This window comes from Microtus ochrogaster, linkage group LG4 (genome assembly GCF_000317375.1).
Source record: "Microtus ochrogaster isolate Prairie Vole_2 linkage group LG4, MicOch1.0, whole genome shotgun sequence".
NCBI lineage: Eukaryota > Metazoa > Chordata > Mammalia > Rodentia > Cricetidae > Microtus > Microtus ochrogaster.
The window spans coordinates 58,697,105-58,723,678 of record NC_022030.1 but is presented as its reverse complement, the minus strand read 5'-3'; the positions used below and the strand labels follow the sequence as shown (position 1 = coordinate 58,723,678).

Sequence of the window (26,574 nt, the reverse complement as noted above, 5' to 3'; positions counted from 1 at the left end):
TTTTTTTTACTTTCTTTTTAAAGAGTTTATTTTTTAAAAATTATTTGTTTTTCCTATAACTACCTATATCTTTTCATCTTAAATTTGTGCACATTGTAAAACACACTGGAATCTATTTAGGGCTTTTCTGTCTGGATCTCCTCTACTGTGTAACCGAGCAAACTTTAGACTGCTAAGCTACACCTGATTCTCTGTGTGCTCTATAAACTGGCTCTGCCCACTCTCAGGTTTGGTTGTGAAAGCCAAGCCTAAAGCATGTGTGACTAGGAACTGCATGCAACCTTCCTAGAACTCTAGAATGCCCATGCTTATTCCATGGCAGACATTTTTACTTTGCTTTTTGTTCCTACTTAACTTACTGGCTGCTCATGGGCTCACCAGCAGGCAGAAACTCTTAAAGGAGCCATATACTTTTTTTGTTTTTGTTTTTGATTTTTTGCTTTCTCAGGCCTGTATGGAAATACAGACCCACATTGGTACACCAAATTGTAGTGTGATATTTTACTTTTTTGGCTTTTTGGGGGCCCAACGTCTAGTTCCCACAGAAGCTTATTCCTAATTAGGAATATCCGGCCTTAACTTGGCTTGTTTCTTGCCAGTTTTTCTAACTTAAATTAACCCATCTACCTTTTGTCTCTGGGCCTTTTCCTTTTCTTACTTCTATATATCTTACTTTCACTCTTACTCCATGACTGGCTGTGATGTCCTCCTCTTTCTCTCTTGCTCCTCTCCTCTTCCAGATTTCTCCTTCAACCTGCCAATTCCACTTATCTTTGCCCCTGCCTTGCTACTGGCCACTCAGCTCTTCATTAGTGTTTTAGACAGGCAAAGAATCACAGCTTCACAGAGTTAAACAAATGCAGCATAAAAAAAGCAATACACCTTAAAATAATATTCTACAAGAAGACAGTTTGAGGTGGACATCATGTCCACTTAGCAAAACAGTAGTAGCTTTTTCACTAGGACCTATGACCTCTATAGCCATAGGCTTTTGACCAGGCTTGCAGTACTAAACGTGGCTTTTCTCCTATGGACTGTATTTAAATTCAAACATGTAGGGGTTGGTCACCATAGTACTGATGCCACTGTTATATCAGTGAGCCTGTCCGGTCAGTATTACAGTACACAGTGGCCACATAGGGGACTGAGTAAGACTGTTGGTGACTGTCCTTCCAGCATCCGACAAGCGGACAGCAGGGCACAGGCTTCACACTCAGCACTGGCTTTCTTTCTTTATGTTCTACAACCAAAGCGCATGGTACCTTCTGTTGTGCAACAAACAGTAATGGCAATAGCCCTATTGTCTTGTGGACCTCAGGGGTTTCCCTTACCAATAATTGATAGGGAGGTGACCTGCCCCTGGGATTTTCATTTAGTAACATGTGACTTCTGGGACAGTTTTATCACTCACACATGAGACCTGAACTTCTCTGCTCAAACTCTTTAAAGTTCTTTTAATTAGCTTACAGAGCAGTAGGTTTCCTTATGGTTTAGAAAGATTTTTAGAAAAAAAATATTTTTTTTTACCTTATTTGTGTGAGTGTTTTGCCTGCATGTATGTATGGGTCCACATGCATATCCGTTGTCCACAGAAGTTAGAAGAAGGCATTAGATCCCCTGGAACTAGAGTTACAAACAGTAGTGAGCCACCATGTGGGTGTGTGAATTGAACCAGGGTCTCTGCAAGAGCAGCCAGTGCTCTTAATCCCTGAGGCATCTCTCCAGCCTCCTAATGCATCTTTAGTATGGGTTTACTACCTCATTTCATAGCCACCCATCTCCATGAAAACATTTCCACCCCAGTGTTCCTCTTCCACCTCCATATTATGTGTTCTGTTGTACATGCGCGTGCGCGCACGCACGCACGCACATGCACGCACGCACACACACACACACACACACACAATTTAGGCCTCTTTTTTTATCCTCTCATGGGCCCTTTCTGGTTTCCTAGGCCCTGTAAACTCATTTCTACATAAATGCACATATATAAAAAGGAGAAGCAAGGGTTCGTGTATGAGAGAATTTGTATAATGTATCTTTCAGAGCCTGGGTTATCTCATTTAATATATTTTTCAATTCTAGCCACTTTCTTGCAGATTTTATAATTTCCTTGTTCTTTAAAGCTTACTAAAATTCTGTTGTGTATGGGTGCCACACTTTCATTATCCATTCATAAACTGATGGACATCTAGGCTGGTTCCTTTCCTTTCTGTTGTAACTACCACAGAAATAAACATGGCTGTGCAGGTATGTCTGTGCAGTGTGGGATGCGGATGCCTAGGAGTGGCCCAGCTGCATAGTTTTTATTCTCGCTGATGTCTGTAGTGGCTGTAATTAGGAAAAATGGTGTCGTGTCTGACCGTCAGTGCTCCTTTACTTTCTGATACTAATTTTAGAGAGCATCAAGGGAGGGTATAACATGGTTTCTAATTTGAGGCTTCTTCTTTTTCCCCTCTAACTTTATGCTAGATTCTCAACCTTTCTACTGCTGTGACCCTTTAATACGGTTTCTCATTGTTGTGGGGACCCCAAACCATAAAATTATTTTGTTGCTCCTTCATAACTGTAATTTTGCTACTGTTGTGCATTATAATGGAAATATATTTGATATGTGCACCCTGTGAAAGGGTTGTTCCATCCCAAAGGTTTCTCCACCCACAGGTCGAGGACCTGCTGCTTTAAATCAGTAAATAATCTGACAAAGTCCTGTTACAACAAATAAAAACAAAACCCCTCTCACATAAATAAACAACCAAACTGTAAACAATTCAAAGCCAGTATTATTGCAATGTTGTAATGAAGGGGAAAATGTTCACCTTGGTGTTGGAAAGGCAAGTGATTTTTTTTTTTTTAAAGAATGAAATCCCTGAAGTACCATATAACAATAAAATAACCCCTTTATAACAATAAAAGAAACAATTTTTTTTCGTCTGTCTATAGATACTGTGGGAGAGATCATCTTTTTTATCCATCTTGTTCTTGGTTAGTGTTGGATGCACACTGATTTTGAGCAGAGAATCTGGGAAGGTTTGTGTTGTATCTTCTGTCATCTATGTGAGGAGTCAAACTTGCCAAAGGTGGCTGTACAGTAGTTTGCCAAGCAGTCAGGCTTGTGTTGACCCAGAGTCTCAGGGATAGTGCTGCCTTTGTTTAGGAATTAATTCCATCCATTGGTAGGTACATGAAATTCAGAAGTGGAAGCAAAGTTCTCCACTGAAGTAGGTCAGCAATGGGACATCTGTGGTTTTATTCTCAGCTACAATTTTTAAGAATTTCTGGAGATCAGTAATTGACAAGAAACACATCGTGATTTTCTAAATATGGAAACCTTTGAAATTATTGGTAAATGGGAATGGAATTGTAATTTCCCAAGGGCTCACCAAAGGAATTAGTGAGGAGCCCTATAAAATGAGATGCTGTGACATAGTATACATGCTTGTCACCCTGTGGGCAGATGTGTTGTTTTTCTCTGAACTGTGGGAATACATGCCTTAAGCTACCCTGTTATGAGCCAGTATAAACTATTTTCTAAGGTATCTTCCCTTCCCCAGCAAGCAGATAACTTATTGGCTGTGCATGTCTTAGTGCTTTAAACACTTGCGTTCTGGGTCTTGTGTGTAGATAGAACTTTGCCATTCAAATACAGTGACTATTCTATTTTAATTATGATTAAGTGGATTTTCAAATTGAGTTTCTCTGATATTCCACATATTTGGTCTTTGTCCTGGTGATTCTAGAAATAAAAACCAAGACTAGAGAGTGAACTTTGAGGCAAAAGTTTTAATTGGAAAGAATAAGGCTATAGGAAATTATTTTTATATAAAAAAATTAAAAAAAAATCCCCGGTACTGAATCCATACTTCATGATGTCTTGGATGGACTAGTAATGTCTCACGAGACAGATTAGGTCTGGTGCAGACATGTTCAGGTTGGCTTTGGTGCACTGTGGACCTCGGAAGTAGTGTTCAGGCAGAACAGCTTCTGCTCGATGTGATGTGGTTCTGAGGTTTGGAGTCTGTTGAGATCTGTCTCTAACTCGGTGGGTAACGTAGAGTAGTTCTCACCACTTATAGATTCTTCTTTCATGGACGTCGGTCATAAGGGCTGGATTGGACACTTCCTACATATTTTACCATTCATTCCTTTTTCTCTTTAAGTGAACACCACAAATTCCACCTCTCCTGCAGTCTTCTGTTGTGTTTGATTAGAGGCGGATAAAACCAGGCAAGTTTCACTCTTGTTGAAAGGAGGCATCTCTCTACATCACATTTTTCTTCTCCCGCCCTCTCACTATTAAAAACTGTACAGTTGTCTACTTTACATAAAGACCAACAGACTGCTGATTCCTTCGTCCCCTAGGTAGTCTTTATGTAACTCTCTCTGTTGTGTGCATATAAAACATGTCTTTTACTTAGGGGAATTGGCATTAACTAATGAATTGTGAGCAGTGATGCTTAGCCTGGAGCCCTTCCTATGCTACCCCAGAGCCGGGGCTCTTAGCCTCTTGTCTGTTGTTTTCTGGGAGCTGGTGAGCGCCTTGCCTTGTGTCTCAACTCATGGCGAATGTGCTTTTGTCATATCCTCAAAGGTGTGCTTGGTTCTGAGTAGACATTGGGAATCCCTGGGGGAGCTCAGAGAAATGACTAGAGGAGGGGAGGGGAGGTTTTTTCCTGTCACACAAGTGATTTCAGCTCTACTACCCTCCACCCCCCAGCCCTCCACCCCCCAGCCAGCTCACTGCCTCTGGCTCCTTCCCAACCATGATTGGCATTTTCCTGCCACCCCCTGAGGTTTCTCTCTTTATAGTCAACAGCAGTGCACTTCTCTGTCTAGTGAAATAAGTAAACCATCTAGTCCAAATGAACGTTGGAAATTGGGTCTTTCATTATGTGTTTTCCTTTATTAAGTGAGAGTCTACGGCAGCTGTCGGTCTTTAAGAAGATTGAGAGGCGCTCCATGCCCTGGCCCTGCCAGCTGACCATCGGCTCCAATTTCTCTATAAAGATTGTAGCCTATAAATGGGTAGGTAGTGAATATATATTTATTTTTAAAGCAGTGTTACTGGGCGGATAAATGTGCTTATGTAAGATGCTGACAATTCATGTGTGAGCCATTCAGTGTATAATTACTGCCTCTGTAGCTCTTCTCGCTTTTGATTTCATCTCCGTTTAGCTTTTCATCTAAAAGGCATATGAGGAAAAGTTTTGAGAATTATTTATAATATGGTTTGATTCCCTCCTCTTTCTCTTTTGCTGAGTTGATAATTGATTGTTAACCAGGAACTCAGGCCTTTGTCTCTTTTCCTTTTAGGAGAAAGAAAGCATGATGGATTAACTTGTCATTGTGTATTGCAGCAGGGATGCCGATAATACTCTAGAGCTTTGGAGACATGGTCACACCTAATTCAGTTAGTAGCCATCTGATAGTAGCAGCATCTATAGAATGTCAGAAGTGTTGACTTGTTCGTGTCAGGGTGTGGGTCATCACTCACGTGCCTTTCGATGTCATAGCTTACTTTTAAAAGTGAATTTCCTTCGGCGATGATCTCAGTTCTGGTCTGAGGAGAAATCCGATCTGTGCTTCAACAAGAGCTTCTCTGCTTTCTCCCCCTCTTTAAATGCATGCTAAAAAATAGAATTAAATCTTAGAAACAAATATGCAGGCATTTTTTGTATGTTTAAGAGCTTAATTCCCAAACACATCCTGAGAACCATGGAGGTAATTTTGAGTTGTTTTGGTTTCTGTCAAGGCTGGAAGAGTGAGATTGTGGATGAGTGTATATTCTCTCAATTTCTCAGTCTCCTGGTTTGACTTCTCCCTTTCTTTCTGACTATGGGAAAATGTATGGCCCCTCTTAACTTGGCAATTTGAGGGTTTTCTATAGAATATATATGTGCATTTAGAAGTCAGTAGAGGAGAAAAGGGGACATAGAGACAGTTATAAGGTAGTCCCTTTTGAAGTAAGCTAACATTTACGTACTAGGAAAGGCGAGGCTCAGTGCTGCGCAGCTGGAGTGAGTGTTCAGAGTACGTTAGATTCCCATCCTGCAGTCACTGGGCTGTCTCACCTGATGTCTCCTTCCACTATCATTTGGAAATAGATCGTACAGGAGAAGGTTAAAAAGAGCTGGACAGTTGTGGATGCAAGAACCCTAAAGAAGGAAGATGTACGGAAAGAAACTGTTTATTGCTTAAATGACGATGACGAAACCGAAGTTTCCAAAGAGGACACTATTCAAGGTATGTTAATAAGCATCCGCTCTTTTGCCCAAGGAAGATTGTCTTCAAGGGTGGGAGGCAGTTTAGGCTGTTAAGCTGCAGACGTCTCTTAGAGTCGCAGAGATGCAGCTGAACAACAGTGAGACACTGGGTCCTGTAGGTCAGGGGGAACTTGGGCAAAATGGCTCCTACGAAAGGGTTGTGTATTTGATCCTTCCGAATTTAAGTGTGTCAAGTGACAGGACTTAGGACTTGGCTTTATTTTAACGTGCAGGTTCACCGGCTGGGAGGATGCTTATCTAAAGGGACCGAGGCAGCTTTCCCCTTATTCCTTTAAGTGCCAGTTCCAGGTTTATATCCTACCACCAGATGTGCTCATTTAGTGGAAAAATATTACTTTTGATTGTTGTCATGGCTTATACACACTAGGCTCTTTAAAGTTGTGCTAAATACACTCCACTCATTTGCCTTAAATAATATGTTTAGATGACATCTTTATCCAGAGGACTTGGAAGCCAGCTGAGAATATCTGAATATTCAAGAGCTCAAATCCTCATATGCCAAATATGATTAAGATGGTAGCCTGGGTGCTTAGATCAACTTATTACCTGGTTGTACGCTACTTAGTATAGTTGTAATTTCCCAGTCCTGGAAGAAAGTGTCGCGTATGGCACTATATCGTGCTGCATATGTTTCGGTGCTTGAGGGAGTCGGATGGTTTGAAGCTGGTAGTAGACGGAATTATATACAGAATGCAATTAATACTTTACGATTTCTGTCACAGGTTTGAATTTAGCAGCATAGCATAGTGGATCTTAGAATTGTAGTTGAGCTGGAATCACAGCCTCATCTTTAGCTGATCCTTTTATTCTGGCTTGAGGACAGGCTCGTGGTGTGGAGAAGAAGCGTAAATTAGGCACAGACCGGGCTCAGAGGGCCGTATCTTAAGTGGCAGCTTATATTTTCTCTCTTGGCCGGGCGATGGTGGCGCACGCCTTTAATCCCAGCACTCGGGAGGCAGAGGCAGGCGGATCTCTGTGAGTTTGAGACCAGTCTGGTCTACAAGAGCTAGTTCCAGGGCTGGAGAGATGGCTCAGTGGTTAAGAGCACTGCCTGCTCTTCCAAAGGACCCGAGTTCGATTCCCAGCGACCACATGGTGGCTCACAACCATCTGTAATGAGGGCTGGTGTCCTCTTCTGGCCTACAGACATATATTCAAACAGAATAGTGTGTACATAATAAATAAATAAATATTAAAAAAAAAAAAAAGAGCTAGTTCCAGGACAGGCTCCAAAACCACAGAGAAACCCTGTCTCGAAAAACCAAAAAAAAAAAAAAATTTTCTCTCTTAATTGTCACAAAATAGTGAAGCAGACACTCTTGTCATTCCTGTTTTACACAGCTCTCGTAGTTACTTTGTTATTGCTGTGACAGAATATTTGACAAAGCAGTTTAAGACAAGAAAGTTTTTTTTTTCCTTTCTTTTTGTTCCTGGTTTGAGGGGACACTCTGGGCAGGGGAGGGACAGGGGCAGGAATGCAAGGCCACTGGCTCTTGTTGCATCTGCACTCAGGGAGCTGGTTGGTGCTCAGCTCTTTTTCTCCTTTTTGTTCAGTTCTGGACCCCGCCCAGACTCAGGGTGGGTCTTCCTACCTCAGCTAACCCACTGTAGGAACTTCCTCACAGATAGATCCAGAGCTTTGTTTCCATGGTGATTCCAAATTCTATCAAATAGATGCTTGGCCATCAGAAGGACCAAAACTGAAAGATACTCGTTAGCATACATAAAGCCACCCAGCTAGCAGTGCACAGGCCCAGAACTACAGCTAGAGCTGTTCCTCTAGGTCTGTCTGCCTTCCTCCATACTGTTCAGCTCTGGGACTGAGAGATAGCCCAGAATTTATACATGGTGTTTGGGGACCTGTATACATCTGCAGTGTTCGGAAATGTCCCATTAGGGAGATAGGTGTGACAGCTGGATTAGAAGGAAGAGGGATAGAGATGAGGGAACCAGTTCTTTGAGTTGTTGCAAGAAAGCTCTGATTATCTGGGACAAAAAGCTTTTTATGGGGCGGCAATTGAGGGGGAAGCGTTAGACACTGGTCATAGAGTACAGAAGGTCCTCTGTTCTCTTCTGCCACTTTCCTCTGTCCCCCATAGTCTACTCACTAATACGTAGGTTGTCCCTTCTTACCCAGAGAAACCAGTAGACACGTGTGGGCCAGAGAACCTGGCTGTATGTTGAGAGTCTGTTCTTTACTCCCTGCCTTGTAGAAAGTTATCTGCACGTTAAGTAGAAGAACTAGAAAACACGGGTAGCTATAATAAGCACTTTTTAGATGCTGTTAACTCAAATCAATGATTGATGACAAGAGAAAGTTAGAGACATACTTGGCTTAGGGTCCGGGAGATGGGTTGGTGAATAAAGTGCTTGCCGCACAAGGATCCCCAGCGCCCACAAAAACTAGGAGTGAGGCCGGGCCTGGTGGCCTGTGCCTTTAATCCCAGCACTCGCCTGACAGAGGTAGGTAGCTCTCTGTGAGTTCAAGACCAACCTGGGTCTACAGAGTGAGTTCCAGGAAAGTCAGAGATGCTGTCAAACAACAAAAGGCAACAAAAGCCAGGCCTGGCAGTGCACACCTGGAACCCTGGCGCTAGAGAGGTGGAGGTGGGAAGATCTGGGGCTGACTAGCGAAACTGCTGGAATGCAAAGTCACCGGCTCAGGTGGAAATCCTGTCTCAAAGAGTAAGCAGAGGACGATAGAGGAAGACATGTGAAGTCGGCTGCTGATCTCTGTGTGCACTCACGGGTGAGCACACCTGTGTACACACATGCACATACGTGTACGTGCTCTTCCCCTACCTGCACACAGATGACAGGGGAAAAAGGAAGATGTTTGGTTTAGATACCACACTTGACCACATGTCATGTTTCCCTGTTGACTTTTGTTCTGGAATTTTTGAATTTGTTATATGAAAATAGATTTTTTTTTTTTTAAATTAAGAATGTGACCCCAGCAGCCTGTCAGGAACAAATAGATAATCAGACCACAGCATCTGCCTCTGGACTCCCTCTGTTGATTCTTGGGCTTTGATGGTCCCTCTTGCAGTCGCATTGAAGAGATGCTGTGTGCTGTGTGTGCACTTTAGGGGCACAGCCTTCCAGAGAGCAGGTGCCATAGCACAGGGTTATGGGTTTGCCTTTTTTATTTATTTATTTTTAGTTGTAGGGGGGGCATATGAGCCCATATTTATCCAATCTAAGACCTTGAAAATAAATATAACTAAATTCCAATAATGAAATAAATTGAAACACAAGTATAGAACTTGTCAACTGGATGCTTTTATGAAGAGTTTGGGCTTCTGCTAGATGGCTGAAGGCTTGTCTGTCTCCAGCATGTGCTTTGGACATTTTGTTCTGAAGATTTCCGATGGGCCATTTTCTCTGTGGACCCAGGTTTCTGAGATTATGTTTGCAGCTGTGAATGTGTTTACAGCTCCTCCTTGTGCTGTAGTCAACACGACTGTCTTCTGAGTGCCGTGTTTGCTACAGTCTTTCTTCTGGGCTGGGTAATCATTAAGGTAACTAGACTGCAGAAGACGCTACTTAAAATTGTAATTAGATTTTAGTTATCTGTGTACGGTGTATGTGGTTTGCTTCTGCCTCTGCTTCCCCCTTGCTCATGGGGGCAGTAGAAGAAGGAGACTGCCCTGGAGTGTGTGTGTTGTTGATGTGTGGACAGAGCTCGTTTCAGGCTCCATATGCCTAACAGATGTTCTGCTCTCCTTCACCAGGGTTCCGCTACGGAAGCGATATAATTCCTTTTTCTAAAGTGGATGAGGAACAAATGAAATATAAATCGGAGGGGAAGTGCTTCTCTGTTTTGGGATTTTGTAGATCTTCTCAGGTACAGCAATTACTCTGCAGTTGTGAACAAAATGCATGCCTGAGCTTTCGCTTGGTTGTTTTATTTACAATTCATACTTGTTTCCCATTCAGTCTTCTTACATGTCGTTTGGGGATGAATGTTACTGTTTTTTATTTAAAACTTTTTAATTTGTGTGTGCGTGTAGATGCATATGTCCACGTGAGAGGACCACCTTAGGTGCCCATTGGGACAGGGCCTTTTACTGTCATTGGAATTGTCAACTTGGCTTGGCTGGCTGGCCAGTGAGCCCCAGGGATCTGTCTCTTTGCCTCACCAGTGCAGGGATTACAAGCACTTGTGGGTTAGGGGGACTGAACTCATCCCTTTGTGTTTGCTATTTGAACTGTCTCCTCAGCCCATCATCTTTGATATTTGAAAAGAAAAACCAAGATATAGAAACTTGGCATAAACCTGAAGACCACACTCACTAAGTTGCCCAGAAACTTCCTCACCCCCCAGTTGTTTGGAGTTGTATGACTTACTCAAACTGTTGTATATATGTGGAGTCTAGCTTTGAATGTTAACTCAATCTTAGAATATCATTTATTTATTTTTAATATATATTTTAAAAATGCACTTTTTGTTATGTGTGTGTCTGTGGGGCTGAGTGTGGGCTTATGTTTGTGAGTGCAGGGGCTCGAGGAGGTCAGAGGGGTCAGGTCCCTCTGGAGCTGGAGTTACAGGCAGTGTGAACCCCTTGACATGGATGCTGTGTCAAACTTGGGTCCTCTGGAAGGGAAGATGATCTCCTAGCCACGCTGTCTCCCATTCTAGAATATCATTGATTTATGTTGGGCACCTTTCTCCTCAATTTCTGGTGTAGGGTTTTAGGATGTGTACCTTATTTTTAAGTCATATGGTTTTTAGGTACCAAAGTGCATTTACATGAAGTAGACATACTGGGAAGTGCAACAGCTTACCATGGGATCCCACATACTCTCCTGGGAAGCATTGTTCAAAGATTCTTAGAGATCTGGATTCTCTATTCTTGGGGTAGACTGAAACATGATAAATCATAGGTAATAAATATAAATATAATCTTTAAAAAAAATTTTCAAGACTATTTCTGTGTAGCTCTGGAACTCACTCTCTAGACCCAGACTGGCCTCAAACTCAGAGATCCACCTGCTTCTGCCTCCCCAGTGCTGGGTTAAAAGTATGAGCCACCATCGCCCAGAAACTATTATCTTTTTATGTGTATTTCTCCCTAAATCCCTAGGGCTAAAGAGATTTTTATTGGAGAACTCAGGTGGGAATTATAATGAAAGTGAATGCCATCCAGTAATCTGGATTTGAAATTCTTTATGCTGCTCTAGCACGCAAGCCTTGTGCACTTTTAGTGTTAGGTTAGTTCAGCCAAGTTCCATATTTTTACAAGTGTTTTCAGAACTCATAAACCAAGGTTGACAGGGAAACAAGGAGACATGAAACAAGGAGACAAGGCTGAGTTTAAGAACATGAACAGCTCTGCTCGAGGACCAGAATTTGGTTCTCAGCACCATGTCAGGTGACTCACAGTTGCCTATTACTCTCGTTCAAGGTTATCTGGCAGCTTCTTCTGGTGTCCAGGAGTATCTGCATATACATGGTATACATTCACACACACACACACACACACACACGCACGCACGCACTCGCATGCACACACACATACACATACATACATACATACACATACATACACACAGACACACACACAATCTTTAAAAAGCAAATAAAGCAAACCTCCACAAGCCAAAAAGTGAGCAAACTTACTTAAAATCTCTAAGAATGAGTCAGTCATGACGGCGCATGTCTCTAATCCCAGCACCCAGGAGGCAAAAGTACGTGCATCCCTGTGAGCTCAAGGCCAGCCTGGTGGTCTACAGAGCGAGTTCCAGGACATCCAGGGCTGTCACACAGAGAAACTCTGTCTCGAAAAGCCAAAACAACTCTAAGAATGTACTGAAATGAGATGTACTAAGTAAAAATAACTATTTTTTTGAAGTTTAGACCCCCTAAAATTTCTTTAAAGTAAAATTATTTACATTGTGAAGTATATAAGTTAACATTTCTGATTATTAATGGCAATGCTTATTAATTTTGAGTGAAACTAACCTTTATACCAATTTGTAGAAATTGTCTCCTCTTTTTAAAAAAGATCTATTTTTATTTTTTATTTCAATGTGCATGTAATCTGTGAGTATATCTGTGTACCATAAGCACACAGTACAGGCAGAGGCCAGAAGAGGGTGGTAGGCCCCCGGAACTAGAGTTACAGATAGTAAGTTGCCACGTGGGGGTTGGGTATTAAACTTGGTTCTTCTGGAAGAGGAGTCAGTGCTCTTAACCACTGAGCCATCTCTTCAGCCCTCCTCTCCCTTTTTTTGAGACAGGTTCCTAATGTATTCCTGACTGGCCCGCAACTTGTTATGTAGACCAGGCTGGCCTCAGGCTCATAGAGATCTTCTTCTTTTGCTTCCAGTTGCTGGAATTAAAGATGTACATTACCACATCTGATTTAAGCAACCCTTTCTGCCTGTGTCTAGATAGACAGACAAACCGTACTCCACACCTTTTAGTATAATTCATACTGTGAATACTGAAATCTCTTATGCCAGGCTGGAAGTGAGGGCCTATTTTAGCTAAATAACAAAGCAAAACAGGGAGAACAGAGCCAGAAAACAAAACAAAACAAAAAAAATCAAACAAGTACATTCCTTTTAAAAATATTTATATTAGATTCAAATTTTACTTTTAAAAACTTGAAGTGCTTTCTGGATCAATTTTTAACTTCTAAATCAATTTTACTTTATTGATTTTGCTTTTGTAGGAGGAAATACTTTTATTTAAGTCTGGGCTTAGGAAAATTGGTAAAGATTGTCCATCTCAAAGAGAAGAATTCTGCTCCTCAAAGTGAAAGAAGGGTCTCACATGTGTCCTTAGATAGACGGTCACAGGCTCGACAGGCTTACACATGCTGTTCATCTTTGTACTCAGTGGTCATGCAAGGCTACTTTGCAGCTTTGTTTTAAAGTTCCATCTCAGACAAGTATCATGAAAATATTATCATTATAACTACCGTTCAGTGAATAATTACGGTGTTCCAGCATGTAAGCATTTGATAAAAATTCTCATTTAATTACTATACCCTCTCAGGCATATTCTATAGTATGTATTTTTTTAAGATTAGGAAATTGAAGATTAGCCTCATTATGTAACTAGCCCAAGATCTTACAGTGAAATGGAGTGGACATGGATTTTGAATCCCCAAAGTCTGTGCCATTATTTATGTATTTTTTTAAATGTACATTGGTGTTTTGCCTGCATGTATGTCTGTGTGAGGGTGTTGTATCCCCTATAACTGGAGTTACAGACAGTCTTGAACTGCCATGTGGTTGCTGGGAATTGAGCCCAGGTCCCCTGGAAGAGCAGTCAGTGCTCTTAACTGCTGATCTATCTCTGCAGCCCCTGTCTGTGCTGTTATTTAAGTGGCACACTATTATTTATTATTTAGCTCATCACATGAACTAGCTTGGTTTTGAGTAGCCTGCTGTACATACTTGCTTTCATGCATTATCTTAACCAAAGGCGTTAAACATAGTATTTTCCGTGGGGAATATGACAAAATACAGATGTGCGCAGACTAGTAATTATCAGTTATCTTAAATAAAATCTCAGTGTCTTCAGCAAGAATGTTGATAAAATATCATTTCTGGAATGAATTGGTATGAAATATTTGTGTGTGTGGATGGTGATTGTTTGCTAGCTAAGCACGCCACCACTGAGCTACACTGTGTGTGTGTGTGTGTGCTGTTTTCTTTAAAGTATCAAGCAGTTTTTCAGTTCTCTTGCCAAGTTGTCAGGTGTTCTGGGTATATAATTGTAAGAATTTAGCTATTGGCTTCCCTCCAAATTCTTTGCTGTTCTTTGAAAAATCCATTTAGGTGCACTAGGAAAAGATAGCACTAACTATTTCTTCAAGATTTGTTTTTATGTGGCTGGAAAGATGGCTCAGTGGTTAATGTCTGTTCTTCCAGAGGACCTGGGTTCAATTCCCATGTGGCAGCTCACACATATCTGTAACTCCAGTTCCAGAGCACCTGGCACCCTCACAATGATATACATGCAGGCAAAACACCAGTGCACATAACATATAAGTAAATTTAAAAAGATCTGTTTTTATTTTTAATTACGTGTTTATGTGTGCACCTATGTGTAGGTGTATGCATATGATTGCAGGTGCCTGAGGAGCCCAGAGGTCATGGATCCTCTGGAGCTTTACAGGTGGTTGTGAGTCACCTGACGTGAGTGCTGGGAACCAAACCTAGGGACTTTGCAAGAGCAGTGTGTGCACTTAACTGCTGAGCCATCTCTCCAACACCCTCATTAGCTATTTTTTGAATAAATCAAAAAAATATAATAGGACTATTATACATTCTCACAGGGTAAGTAAATCTCTGTGAATATGCCGTATGGAACTGTGGGGCTACTCTGGTGTGCCTTAGAACAGTGGCTTTCTGCTGGGAGATGGAAGCAGAAGTGCGGGGTATTTGAATTACGGGGACCTCACACCTCTGTGGCTGAGTGTTCGTGAGCTGCAGTTACAGGAAAGTGCTCCTAGTTTCTCAGCTTCAGAGGAAAGAGTGCAGGAAAACACGGATAAGAAACACTGCCAAGTACAGCTCACATTTTCTTCCAAATAAGCCCCAGGCTCCGGTTACGCGGATGGTGAGTGCTTGTTCTTGGTAGATGGGTGTAGGGATTGTGATTTAAGGAACTTTAAGATTCATTTTCTAGTTGGGTATTTGTAGAGTCTGTCTTACTGCATTTCGGGAGGGGACAAGGACCGGCAGTATGTTTTGTTTACCTGATTTCCCTGCCTCCAACCTGCTGAGAATGGTTCCCTGCTTTGGTCTCTGCAGTTCATCAGGTGCTCGCCACTGCTCCTGAGGAATTTATTCCTAAGGGGCTGTATGAGACAGTCTTTGCTAATCTCTAATTTTCCCTTGCATCGTGTGGCCACTGCACTCTAAAAGCAGTGCTGATGAACGGGTACTATGCACCTGTCACTCTGAATTGCTATTCACTGTTATGTCTGCCCAGGGTCTAGTATATAGACCTTGTTTTTCTTTTTCTTTTCCAAGATGTATTCATTTTTATGTGTATGTGTATGAGTGTTCTCCTGCATGTGTGTATACATCATGTCCATGCCTGGTGCCCTTTGTAAGAGCAGCTACTGCTCTTAGCAGCTGAGCCCTGTCTCCAACCCTTAGACTTTTCTTTTGGTCAGTTCCTACTTTCCAGTTCTTGGCTGAGGTGTCAGTGTTTGCATGCTTCTTCTGAAACCCTTACTAGCAAGCCCAGTTCTGTGTTCTTAGGACGTCATACAACATTGGACTATAATACAGCATTGCATTGAATTCCTTCTGAAGGAGCTTACAAATTGTTTCTTGTCACTCTTGATATAAGAACATTTTGAGTAGACATTCTTAGCAATGTGTGGCCTTACAGCTGTAAATATTTCTCATTCTGCTTCAAAACTAATTTTCCCCATTTCTTGTAGGTCCCTAGAAGATTCTTTATGGGATATCAAGTTCTAAAGGTCTTTGCAGCAAAAGATGATGAGGTGAGTTGGGTGTGGAACTTTGAGACAGTACTACAAAATTGAGCTTTTGTTTTAGGGAAGTGGGTTGTTTTTGGTCCTTTTTTTGATTTCTGTTTTTTTGAGGCAAGGTTTCTTCTCTGTGTAGTCCTGGCTGTCCTAGAACTCTCTTATACCAGGTTGACCTCAAACTCAGAAATCAGCTTACCTCTGCCTCCCAGATGCTCATATTAAAGGTGTGCACCACCACACATGGCCTGCCTTTCTGTTTTAAATGACATGAACAGTTTTCAACAGTGGTGGGAAAATCACCAACCTTTAACTCCGACAATGGAAAAATGATAAATGAGTTTGTTTTTGCTTGAGCATAAGACTGGAGGCCACAGTCTTCACAAAGAGTAACCTTTGACCAGTCTGGCTTAGGTGTAGGCATTTCCTGTCAGGTGTTCAGGAGGGTTGAGTCTGGTTGACACTTGTTTAGTGTTTAGTGCTGGTGTGTGGACCTGGAGAGTGGGCCTGACCTGGGAATGGTTTCCTCTTTCCCCATATTCTGAGAGTCTCTACTGTCAGGCTGGCCTCTTTCTGCTGACAACTTTGCCTTCATGTCCTACACTCACACCTTGTCCTTGTTTTCTTTCTGAAATATTAAGTCAACACTCAGTATTTCACTGGTGTTGATTTTAACTGAAAATTTCAATACAAAATGCGTTTAAGAGAGTAAGTAGGCTTCTAAAATCCGAAAGCATGTGTACTAGAAAATAATGAATTTAATGTAAAAGATTGATTGGCGTTGGGAGTAGGGTATTGGTGACCTCTTTTCTCCCCACCTCTGGAATGTGGCTGGCTGCTCACCTAGTAGGTGGTCTTGTGATTGTTGTCTGAGAGCAGTTAAAATTAGGAAAAGAAGATGCTTGGCTTCCACTTTACTGGTGGGGTGAATTCATTACAACAACACATAGATGACTTCCCATTTGAGAATTCTAGTTCATGGTTTTCTTCTGAATCAAGCCTTCCTAGAGGCTGTGCTGGTCTGGTCTGGTGTGTATTGTTAAACCATGACTTTTTAAACTTCAGCTGTCCATTTAATCCTCACTTGTTTTCCTTTTCCACCAAGGAAATTCTGATGACTTCATGAGAACTGTTAGGAGGGCAGTGAGACAGAGCTGCATTGAGGCATGTAAGCTGCATTCAAATTTATCATATAAGTGACTAATTTCTGTTGTCAAAGTCAAGTGAAAATGTAGGGACAGGTTCCTCATAAAGCAGCTTGTGTTTGGAATAAGGACTGGGATTGCACTAGGATGCCTGTACATGGGCGTGGTAGCTGGTGTGCTTGAACAGAGGAAGGTTTGCGGTTTTATTAGGATCAGGAAATCTGTGCAGTTATTATGAAAGATATCCCATTGGCACATTGGTGCTCTGGGGAGTGGGTAAGCCCTGATTGGTGTGCTGTGGAAGTTCCTAGGTAAGGCTAGCTGCAAGGTTATAGCTGGCCGTTCTGCAGTCAGTTACTAAGTACAGATAGATCTTAAGGTAGGGCAAGCTGTCTCTGATTGTTTCCTTGAGATAATTTGGGGCAGGTATTGGTGACCTGGGTGTTTCTTTTTTCCCATAGTCCTTCGATTTCTATTTTTATGGGTTGTAACAGATATGGCTTTTATATATTATAGGGTCACTTTGAAGGTTTTTTTTTTTGTTTTGTTTTGTTTTTTAACAAGATACCTTCATTTCCTAATGGCTCTTTTGTGTCTGTCAGTTTTTGATGTGGTAGCCAAAAATTGGTATTATCTAACTGGAGCTCATGCGATATGTAGGAGAGTAGGGAAAGTGTTGCTGTATGAGAACTTGCAGTAAAAGCTGCATGCAGCGGGCTCGTGTGGGTAGACGGGGAGTAGGAGGGTGATGACAGATTTAATAGCCGTCTTCATGCAATCTGGGGATGATCATGTGGAGTAGACATTAATCTGTGCTTCACACCAGAGAAGTGAACTGGGGCCAACAGATGGGGGTTGCTCCAAGATTGCTAACTCCAGGTGGGTTGCTTTATGTGAGGTAGTCAGATGCCCGTCTCTGGAAGTTTGCCAGCAAAGTCTCCACTAGCACCCATGATGGTCATTGTAAGGGTTGTTAAAGCAGGTGAATATTACTGGTTTTCAATTAAAATATTCTGTGAATAACTCCTTAAAAATTTTCTCTGGCTATTTGCTTATGATTGTGTGTGTGTGTGTGTGTGTGTGTGTGTGTGTGTGTGTGTGTGTGTGTAGACTGTATACATTTATGTGCTGATTTGCACTGTGTGTGGAAGAAAAGGGGAGAGGAGGAAGAAAAGGAATGGGGACTCAGTTGAGTTAAATGCAGGATTAGTATTGTTACAATATAGAAGATGATCTTTAGCTGGGCAGTGGTGGTACACACCTTTAATTCTAGCACTTGGAAAGCAGAGGCAGGCGGATCTCAGTTAGTTTGAGGTCAGCATGGTCTACAAAATGAGTTCAAGGACAGTTAGGATTGTTTCACAGAGAAACCCTGTCTCAAAAAACAAAAACAAACAAACAAAAAAGATTATTAACCCATCACCCTTTATATTAAATATCCTGATTGGTCTTGTCAAAGACACACAAATTCAAATTTCAAACAAATTAGAAATAGTTTCTTCCTCAGACACTTTGCTTTTCTGGTCCTCTTTTATGGGACGTAGTATTAGAACATCACATCGTGTTTGCTACGTGTCTCATTTGTACTAATAAAGAACGTATTTGCTCAGTGAAGTCAGAGTCCTCTTAGTTCTGTGACAGGGCCTTGGATAAACAGGGTTAGCGTAAGTCTTCCTTGAAATGAGGGAGATTTATCTCTTGAAATCTGTAGACAATTTTGATAGCAAGCTTTTGAGGCCGTAGGTTTGTATGAAGGGGTGGCATGCAGGTTAGCTGTGGTACAGGAAAACTGCAGTGTTTGGGAACTGGGAAGATGAAACTGAGCAAGGCAGATCTAAAATGGGTTAGGAGACATGGTGGGGTTGTAACCAGAAGGAAATTACATGAGCAGAAGCCCCAGGGGACACAAAGCACAAAACCCAGCCCTGCTACTCATCATCTCTACGAGGCTGGAGTAGAACTGTTCCTGGTTGGTAGAAGGGACTGACATGGCTCCTCTGGGCTGGAGTGGCAGTGATGGGCTTGAGAGATGGCACAGAAGTCGAGTTGAGGGATGAGGAAGGTATTGTCAGGGGCTTTGAGGCCATAGTTTGGTTGAGCTGTTAGGGGAAGTAGGGATACAAGAGGGAAGGGTAGTAGTGGTGTGACCAAGTGAGGCGTCTGGCCGCAGTCTACCGCTGCATCTAGGAGAGTCTGTGTGTCCATGCTAGGGTTACAGGCACTTGCAGCCTAGATTTTTATGTGGATGCTAGAGACTCAAGCTTAGATGCCAGAGATTTGAATTAGATCTTTAATCAATAAGAACAAGAACTCTTACTCATTGAGCTGTCTCCCCACCCTCTTAGAAGAGTTTCAAAGATTTTTGACTCTTCAACTCATGGGACTAGATGAAATAATCAGTAAGTTGAATTTTAGAGCGAGAGGAAGAAAGGAAGGTGGAAAGTAGACTTTAAGAAGTAGTTGGAAGGGCTGGAGAGATGGCTCAGAGGTTAAGAGCATTGCCTGCTCTTCCAAAGGTCCTGAGTTCAATTCCCAGCAACCACATGGTGGCTCACAACCATCTGTAATGGGGTCTGGTGCCCTCTTCTGGTCTGCAGGCATACACACAGACAGAATATTGTATACATAATAAATAAAAAAATATTTTTTTAAAAAAAGAAGTAGTTGGAAGAAGAAAACAACTTGTGGAACAGTGGCCCACACAGAGTAGAGGACCCTGTTAGTTCTGCAGTCAGAGTGTGGAGAAAGAGGGTCAGGCAGGAAGCTATGGTGAGTCCACCAACCAAAGATTTGGCAGGTAGAAATCATGGACTCTGGAAGGTAGTTTCATTAAGAAAGTAGAAAGCATAGCTGAATCAAAGAATAATCATGTTCTAAACAGATTCAGAAGGTTTTGAGAAAAAAAAAAGAGACACAGTAGTAATTCATGCAAGGAGAGAGACAGATTTTGTTTAGGAAGGCTGAGTCTTGAATTTATAGAGTGTGGGCTTAAACTCAGAGAAAAGGAGGTCAAAGTTGTAGGGTCTAGTTAGTAAAGTCGTAAAGAGGCACACTGAGAATACTATTGGATCCTGAATGTGGAAACGGACAGTTTGGTTTTGCCTGTTGGTGTTGTAGATGCAGCCCAGGGTTTTGCACATGCTAAGCCGGTGCTCTACCCCTGAGCTGTGGAGACTTAGAAAAGATGCCTGAAATAAGAAGTAAGCAGAGACCCCTGTGTGAGTGTCCAGGCCCTGCCGTTTGTGTGGACACTCATATGCTGGACCTGTGCTGACACACGTGTTTCTTCCAGGTGGCGGCTGTAACCCTTTCTTCCCTTATTCATGCTTTGGATGAATTAAACATGGTTGCCATCGTTCGATATGCTTACGACAAAAGAGCAAATCCTCAAGTTGGTGTAGCTTTTCCTCATATTAAGGATGCCTATGAGGTAAACCTGCAGGCCTTTTCCTCCCCTGCCCCCTTTTCACCTTTTTGTTTTTAGAAATTCCTTTTTTGAAGTATTGGGGATCCATCCCTTCCAACCCAGGGCCTCACACCTGCAAGGCTACTCTTCATTTCCCCTCTGTTCCTTTGTTCTAAGCACTGCTTTGGGATCTTGTTAAAATACATATTCTAGTTCTGTAAGTCTGTGTGGGTCCTGTTTATAAATTTCTTGCAAACTCCCAGATAGCGTTGGGATTTGCTGGTCCATGAGCCAGCTTTTCAGCTAGAAAACAACATGACTCATGAAAGTATTTAAGGGTCTTTTTATTAAACCAGTAAAGGTGACACAAAGCTTTCTCTGAGTTCTCATCCTTTTGGCCCTTTCAGAGCCGTGTGGGAAGAGAAATCACCTCCATAAGGACCATAGCCCATAAGGATCATGAATAAAGACTGTGGGTGTGGTTTTATTGTGACCCCTGTGGAGTTCAGTCTATTTAAAGTACAGATCAGGATTGCTTCGTTCCCAGTTCCGCTGAGAACTCCATGTGGCCAGGCTGTAAGAGAAGGTAGAGATACTGACTTCCCAGTCAGATGTCGTGCCGTCCAGGCTCTTCCCATTTTTCCTGGTTGGTCCTGCATTTTGCAGTTCTTCAGCAGCCTTCCTTGAGACATCTCATTTGTATCTGGTATGTGTCATACTGTTTGCAAGTGTGAAGTTACTAGTAGGAATCAAATACTTTATTTTACATGTGTCAGATTTAGACTAAGTTTGGAAGTATTTCTGCCGTGCCTCTTCCACAGCTCCTGGGACCACTTATATATAGTTCCATTAATTTGACGGCTTCTGCTTTTTATCTCCTTCCTTTCTCATTAGTGTTTAGTTTATGTGCAGCTGCCTTTCATGGAAGACTTGCGGCAATACATGTTTTCATCACTGAGAAACAATAAGAAGTGCACTCCCACAGGTGAGTTTATTTCCATTTAGCTCACTAACGGCTCTTCACACACGCTGGTTCTTGGGAAATCACCTGGCTGCAGCTGCTGATGGTGCCAGGATTTCATGGGGTGAAGTAGTTGGATTCTAATCACACACTCCCAATAATGATGAAGATGGTTCAGCAGGTGTTCTGATAGGGCGCGGGTTCTCCTAACCTTCCCAACTGTCTGGTTCTCCCTTCTGACTTACGGCACACATCTGAGGAGCAGCTTGTTGGAGGTCTGTTCTCCAGTTGTGGGCAGAAAGTTTGCTCTTGCTGAAGCGAATTTGCGTCTGTCCGTGTCCTGCATTGGGACGACAGTGACAGTATTCAAAGTGCTGCCTCTGCTCTCTTCTTCCTTTATCGTTCATGGCCACAGTTCAGTTCTCACTGTTCCTTGTTGCTGGCTTCCAGGAGTTACATCTGGCTGTAGATGTCGGGGTGCCAGAGTGATTCACAGTTATCAGCACTGTCTTCCAGGCAGCTCACAATTTGTGTAGTTGTGTGTGGGCAGAATGTCAACGCCTCCACTCCCCGCCCCCAAAAATAAACAGCAATGAATGATGATAGAGGTTTTAGGAGAGATGAAGAAATAGAACAAACGATGGTGGATGCTTTAGGTTACATACGGTATCATCCATGTCACAATAGGGTTAAGGAGTGGGGAGGGGACTTTGCAAATGGGATTCTCTCTATGAATTCTTAGGGATCAGTGTGCTATAAAAATACCAAGAAATCAAATGGGTCCCGGGGCTAGTGTCCTTTCCTTTAGAGCTAGGTCTTTTTCTGTCATGGTGGAGGCATTTGTGGACCTGAACATGAGAGAAGTCATGTGCTGTTGAGTGCGTCTCTGCCTCCTGATTATGAGTTAAGTAATTAAGGGAGCGTTGGGGACTGAACTGAGGCCTCATGCTTACTAGGCACCCAGTCTAGCCACTGTGCTATACCCAGCCCTCATTCCAAACTCGTTGAGAACTTATTTTATAAATTGTCCCGAATCTAAAAGTCGAACATCTTTTGATCAGCTGACCTATTTCCTGTGACTCGGTGATTTTTCTTAAAGTTATTGGCACCTTTCCCAAATTGATCTTTAGGAAGGGGTTTATAATACCAGAGAGATCTAGCAAAAGCTAGTGGGTGGGATTCACTGAATGTTTTCTTGTGCAAGAAATAGATCTGAGTTGCCTGATTTATCATTCATGATGGTGATGGTTGTGGCATTGCTTGAAACCGCCTGTGGACGTTTCAGACACAGGCAGACAGTGCCTCGGAAATGTCTGTCTGCTCTTTCATCTTGTGACATTTAAGGAGTAGAGAATGGAGACATAAGTGTTTGAAAGTGCTCACTTTTCTACTTTCCACCCGTGATTGATGTTACACACGGTAGTTAGTTGGATGACCTTGTGAACCGCCATGAACCAGCAGCATGCAAGGCATACAGGTGATAGCACAGTCAGCTTTCCAGAGAAGACTTGCTTCTTGTCCACGTAGCTTTGGGCTGTGCCATTTCTGTTGACTTGGTAGATTTTTACTGAAAGGCTCTCGCTAGGGATTAAGGAAGACATCTAAGGGAAATGGCCGTGTTTCTGACATAAGGAACTTAAGAGTTTGAGTGGATGTTCTCAGGTGTCTGTAGACACCTACAGATTATGAGTGTACTGGTTGTGGTTGGGGTGTTGTCCTGTGACGCCACTGGGCCCTGCTGACAGTTACACAAGGTCTTTAGAAAGCCTCGCTTAATTAGGAAGTGGTTTGTTGTTTAAAGTGTTAGAAATATTATCTCAGAGGATACTAAGTATTTGTTCACATCTCCATAGGAGTTATTATACTTATTTTTTTATGACAGATATTTTTCTGATACTCCATTGCCAAAGGCTCACTGAATGGTAGAGCTGGGAAAGAGTCAAGAGGACAGCTATTTGTTTTGTTTCTTTCCTTCCTTTTTTTTTTTTGAGACAGGGTTTTGCTATGTAGCCCTGGCTGGCCTGGAACTTTGCTATGTAGATTAGGCTGACTTTGAATTGCCTCTGCCTCCCGAGTGCTGAGGTTAAAGGTGTATACTATATATATTTTTTTTGATATTTGTTTGTATTTTATGTGTATGGATGTTTTGCCTGCATGTATGTCTGTGTATCATGCATGCCTAGTGCCCACAGAAGGCAGAAGATGGTGTTAGATTGACTAGAACTAGGATTACAGCCAATTGTGGGTGCTGGGAATCATATCTGGGTCTTTTGGAAGATCGTCTGTGCTCTTAACCTCTGAGCCACCTCTCCAACCCCCAGGTCTTTTCTCAGATGAGAAAACCAAAGGTCAGGTTAAGCACTTGGATAACTAGGGGATACTTGTTGGCAGAGGAGGTGCTGTATGACCTGCCAGTGTTGCGGCATTCAGAGGTGGAAAGCATTTGATTTGATGGAGAATAAATAGAAATAATCTTTTTTTTTTCCTGTTTGCTGTTTTAAGAGGCACAGCTGAATGCTGTTGGCGATCTGATTGACGCTATGAGCTTGGTAAGGAAGAGTGAGGAAGAAGACATTGTTGAAGACTTGTTTCCAGTCTCCAAAATTCCAAATCCCGAATTTCAGAGACTGTTCCAGGTGAGAAAGGCGAGGTCAGAAGTTCTGGTTCTCTTTTCTTTTCTTTTCTTTCCTTTCCTTTCCTTTTCTTTTCTTTTCTTTTCTTTTCTTTTCTTTTCTTTTCTTTTCTTTTCTTTTCTTTTCTTTTCTTTTCTTCTCTTCCTCCCTCCCTCCCTCCTTCCTTCCCTTCTTTTTCTTTTTGAGATGGCTGGCCTAGAACTCAATACATAGATCAGACTGGCTTTAAACTCACAGAGATCCGCCTGCCTCTAAAGCCATAGGCCAGCAGTGGTATGGGAATAGGAGGGAGAGAGCACGTGCATGGACAGCCTATGGAAACCCCCTGAGGTAGTAACATTGAACAGAGATGTAGAAGAGAAAGAAGGAGCCTGATGTGCCGAGGGCCTGGTGCTGTAAGTACTGTAAGCCTGACAGCATGGAGAGCCATTTGTTTAGCCAATCCCATTTGTCCAGAGGGGACTCAGGGAGGAGGAGGGAAACCACTTCTAGGTGTGGACAAGGATTTTCTCAAAAGGACTCTCGTCATCAGGAAATAAGGCCAGCAATTGACAGTGGGACCTCACGAAATTAAAACACTTTGCACACAAAAAGAAACAGTTTATGGAGTGAAGAGAGCCACAGAGTGGGTGAAGAGGTTTTGTCAGCAATCCCCCCAACAAAAGATCAGTGTCTAGAACAGAGAACCCATGAAAAGGCTGATGAAGCTCAAGGGAGTCAGGTATTAGGAACACACCAAGCAGGAGGTGAACTCTGAAAGAAATGAACATACTGTGGACAGGGAAGGCTTGTTGGTGTGTTGAAAGGGGATGCTGGAGGGAAGAGCACATGGACCTTATAGATGAAATTGGTGTGGAATTCCTGAGGGGTCCCTAGGATTTGCAGGATACTGACTCCTAAGTGATACTCACTATCAACCCCAGAATTTTTCTTTCCATAGGATGAAAACTTCTTTATTACATTTTCTTTGTTGTAGGGAAACAGTTGATGGAATAGAATAAATAATATACTTTGTAATGTGAAATTGCAAAAGCTATTCAGCTCTTTTTCCTTCAAGATTACTAATATGCAAGCTGTTTACATGTGGGAATAGGGCAGGGGCAGCTTAGTGACACATGCGTGTGCCCAGCATGTGCAAAACCTGGGTCCAAGCCATGACAGTAATAAATGAAATGGGCTGGTTAGAGCCTTCTTCACAGGAGGGAGACATCGACGAGCTGTCTCACTCCGTTTTTCTTCTTCTTTTTTTTTAAAAATGTATTTATTTATTATATATACAACATTTTTTCCATGTACACCTGCACACCAGAAGGGGGCACCAGATCTCATTACAGATGGCTGCAAGCCACCATGTGGTTGCTGGGAATTGAACTCTGGACCTCTGGAAGAGCAGTCAGTGCTCTTAACCTCTGAGCCATCTCTCCAGCCCTCCATTTTTTTTCTTAATGGCATCTGATTGCCTACCTTGTGTACTGTTAGAGCAGTTGTTCTCAACCTGTGGGTCATGACCCCTTCTTTTGTGTTGACCCTTTCACTGGGGTCACATATTAGATATCCTGCATATCAGATATTTGCATTAAGATTCATAACAGTAGCAGAATTACAGTTGTGATATAGCAATGAAAGTAATTGTAAGGTTGGGGTCAGCACAGCATGAGGAACTAACTGCACTAAAGGGTTGCAGCATCAGGAAGGCTGAGAACCTTTGTGTTAGATACTGACGTTTTGGTCAGATACAAGTGCTGCCGAGGCCTGACTTAGACTAAGGCAGCACAGATGCCCGAGTAGAAGCAGCCTGTGTCCAGTTCACTGGGGCGGCGGACAGCCTGCCTTGCTCTTGGTCCTCCCCTACTCTCGGTGCTCCTTTCTGACATCCTTGTTCTCAGTCAGTATCTGCTAGACACTTATTATATGTGGAACATATTCTCTGTGCTTACAGTTTGTCAGTAAACAAGGGATCTATCTCTGTTTTCAAGGAGAAGGGCTAGATAATAAATAAGTGAACTAAGCAATTGGACAGTTTTAAATAAATGCTTGAAAACCACAGAATTGGGAAATGTTGGAGTTTGATTAGGTGATAGCACAGAAGTGGAGAGGCTGCTTCATTACAATGCCAGGGGAAGTCTTTCTGAGAGAGTGATATCTGAGCAAAGACCAGAATGATAAAAAGGGAACAGGTAGAAGAGACGGGAGGAGTATTGAGCTAAGGACTCAGAGACAGGAATGAGCTTGGCTCGAGTGAACTCAGAGAGGTCGTCTTTACTTGGTTGTGATTAAGGAGGCAAATGGTAGGGCTAGATTCGGAATCGGGCTGTGTTGTACAGGACCTCCCAGGTTGTGGGAAGGAGCTTGTAGGAACCACTTTTGTGTCTCCAGAATACTTCACAGAAACAAGGGAGGGAAGGTGTCCATTGGCTCAGTTTCAGGGGTTTTTACAGCTGGGAAGGCAGGTGGAGCAGCTCATTCCATGGTGGGGGCAGCACATGGTAGAGATGACTGTCCACATTGTGGAGGGCAGGTGATGGAGGAAGGTCATTGGTTGATTTAATAAAGAAGCTGCTTGACCTGATAGGTTAGAACGTAAGTGGGAGGAGCAGAATGCTGGGCGGAAGAGGAAGTGAGCTCAGAGACTCGACAGCTCTCCTCGAGGGGGCAGACGCCTCAGAGAGACAAGATGCTCCCCT

At 42.5% G+C, this 26,574-nt stretch overlaps 1 protein-coding gene across 1 annotated transcript in view; it reads left to right on the top strand.

Moving 5' to 3' along the window:
* Positions 1–26,574, top strand: part of Xrcc5 (X-ray repair cross complementing 5) — a 101,509-nt gene that overhangs the window by 13,972 nt on the left and 60,963 nt on the right. Inside the window, exons 7-13 of the mRNA XM_005361660.2 lie at positions 4,911–5,025; positions 6,105–6,243; positions 10,019–10,131; positions 15,698–15,760; positions 20,183–20,320; positions 21,191–21,281; positions 23,760–23,893. Coding sequence (XP_005361717.1) covers positions 4,911–5,025; positions 6,105–6,243; positions 10,019–10,131; positions 15,698–15,760; positions 20,183–20,320; positions 21,191–21,281; positions 23,760–23,893 — 793 coding nt within the window. The remainder of the gene's footprint in view (positions 1–4,910; positions 5,026–6,104; positions 6,244–10,018; positions 10,132–15,697; positions 15,761–20,182; positions 20,321–21,190; positions 21,282–23,759; positions 23,894–26,574) is intronic.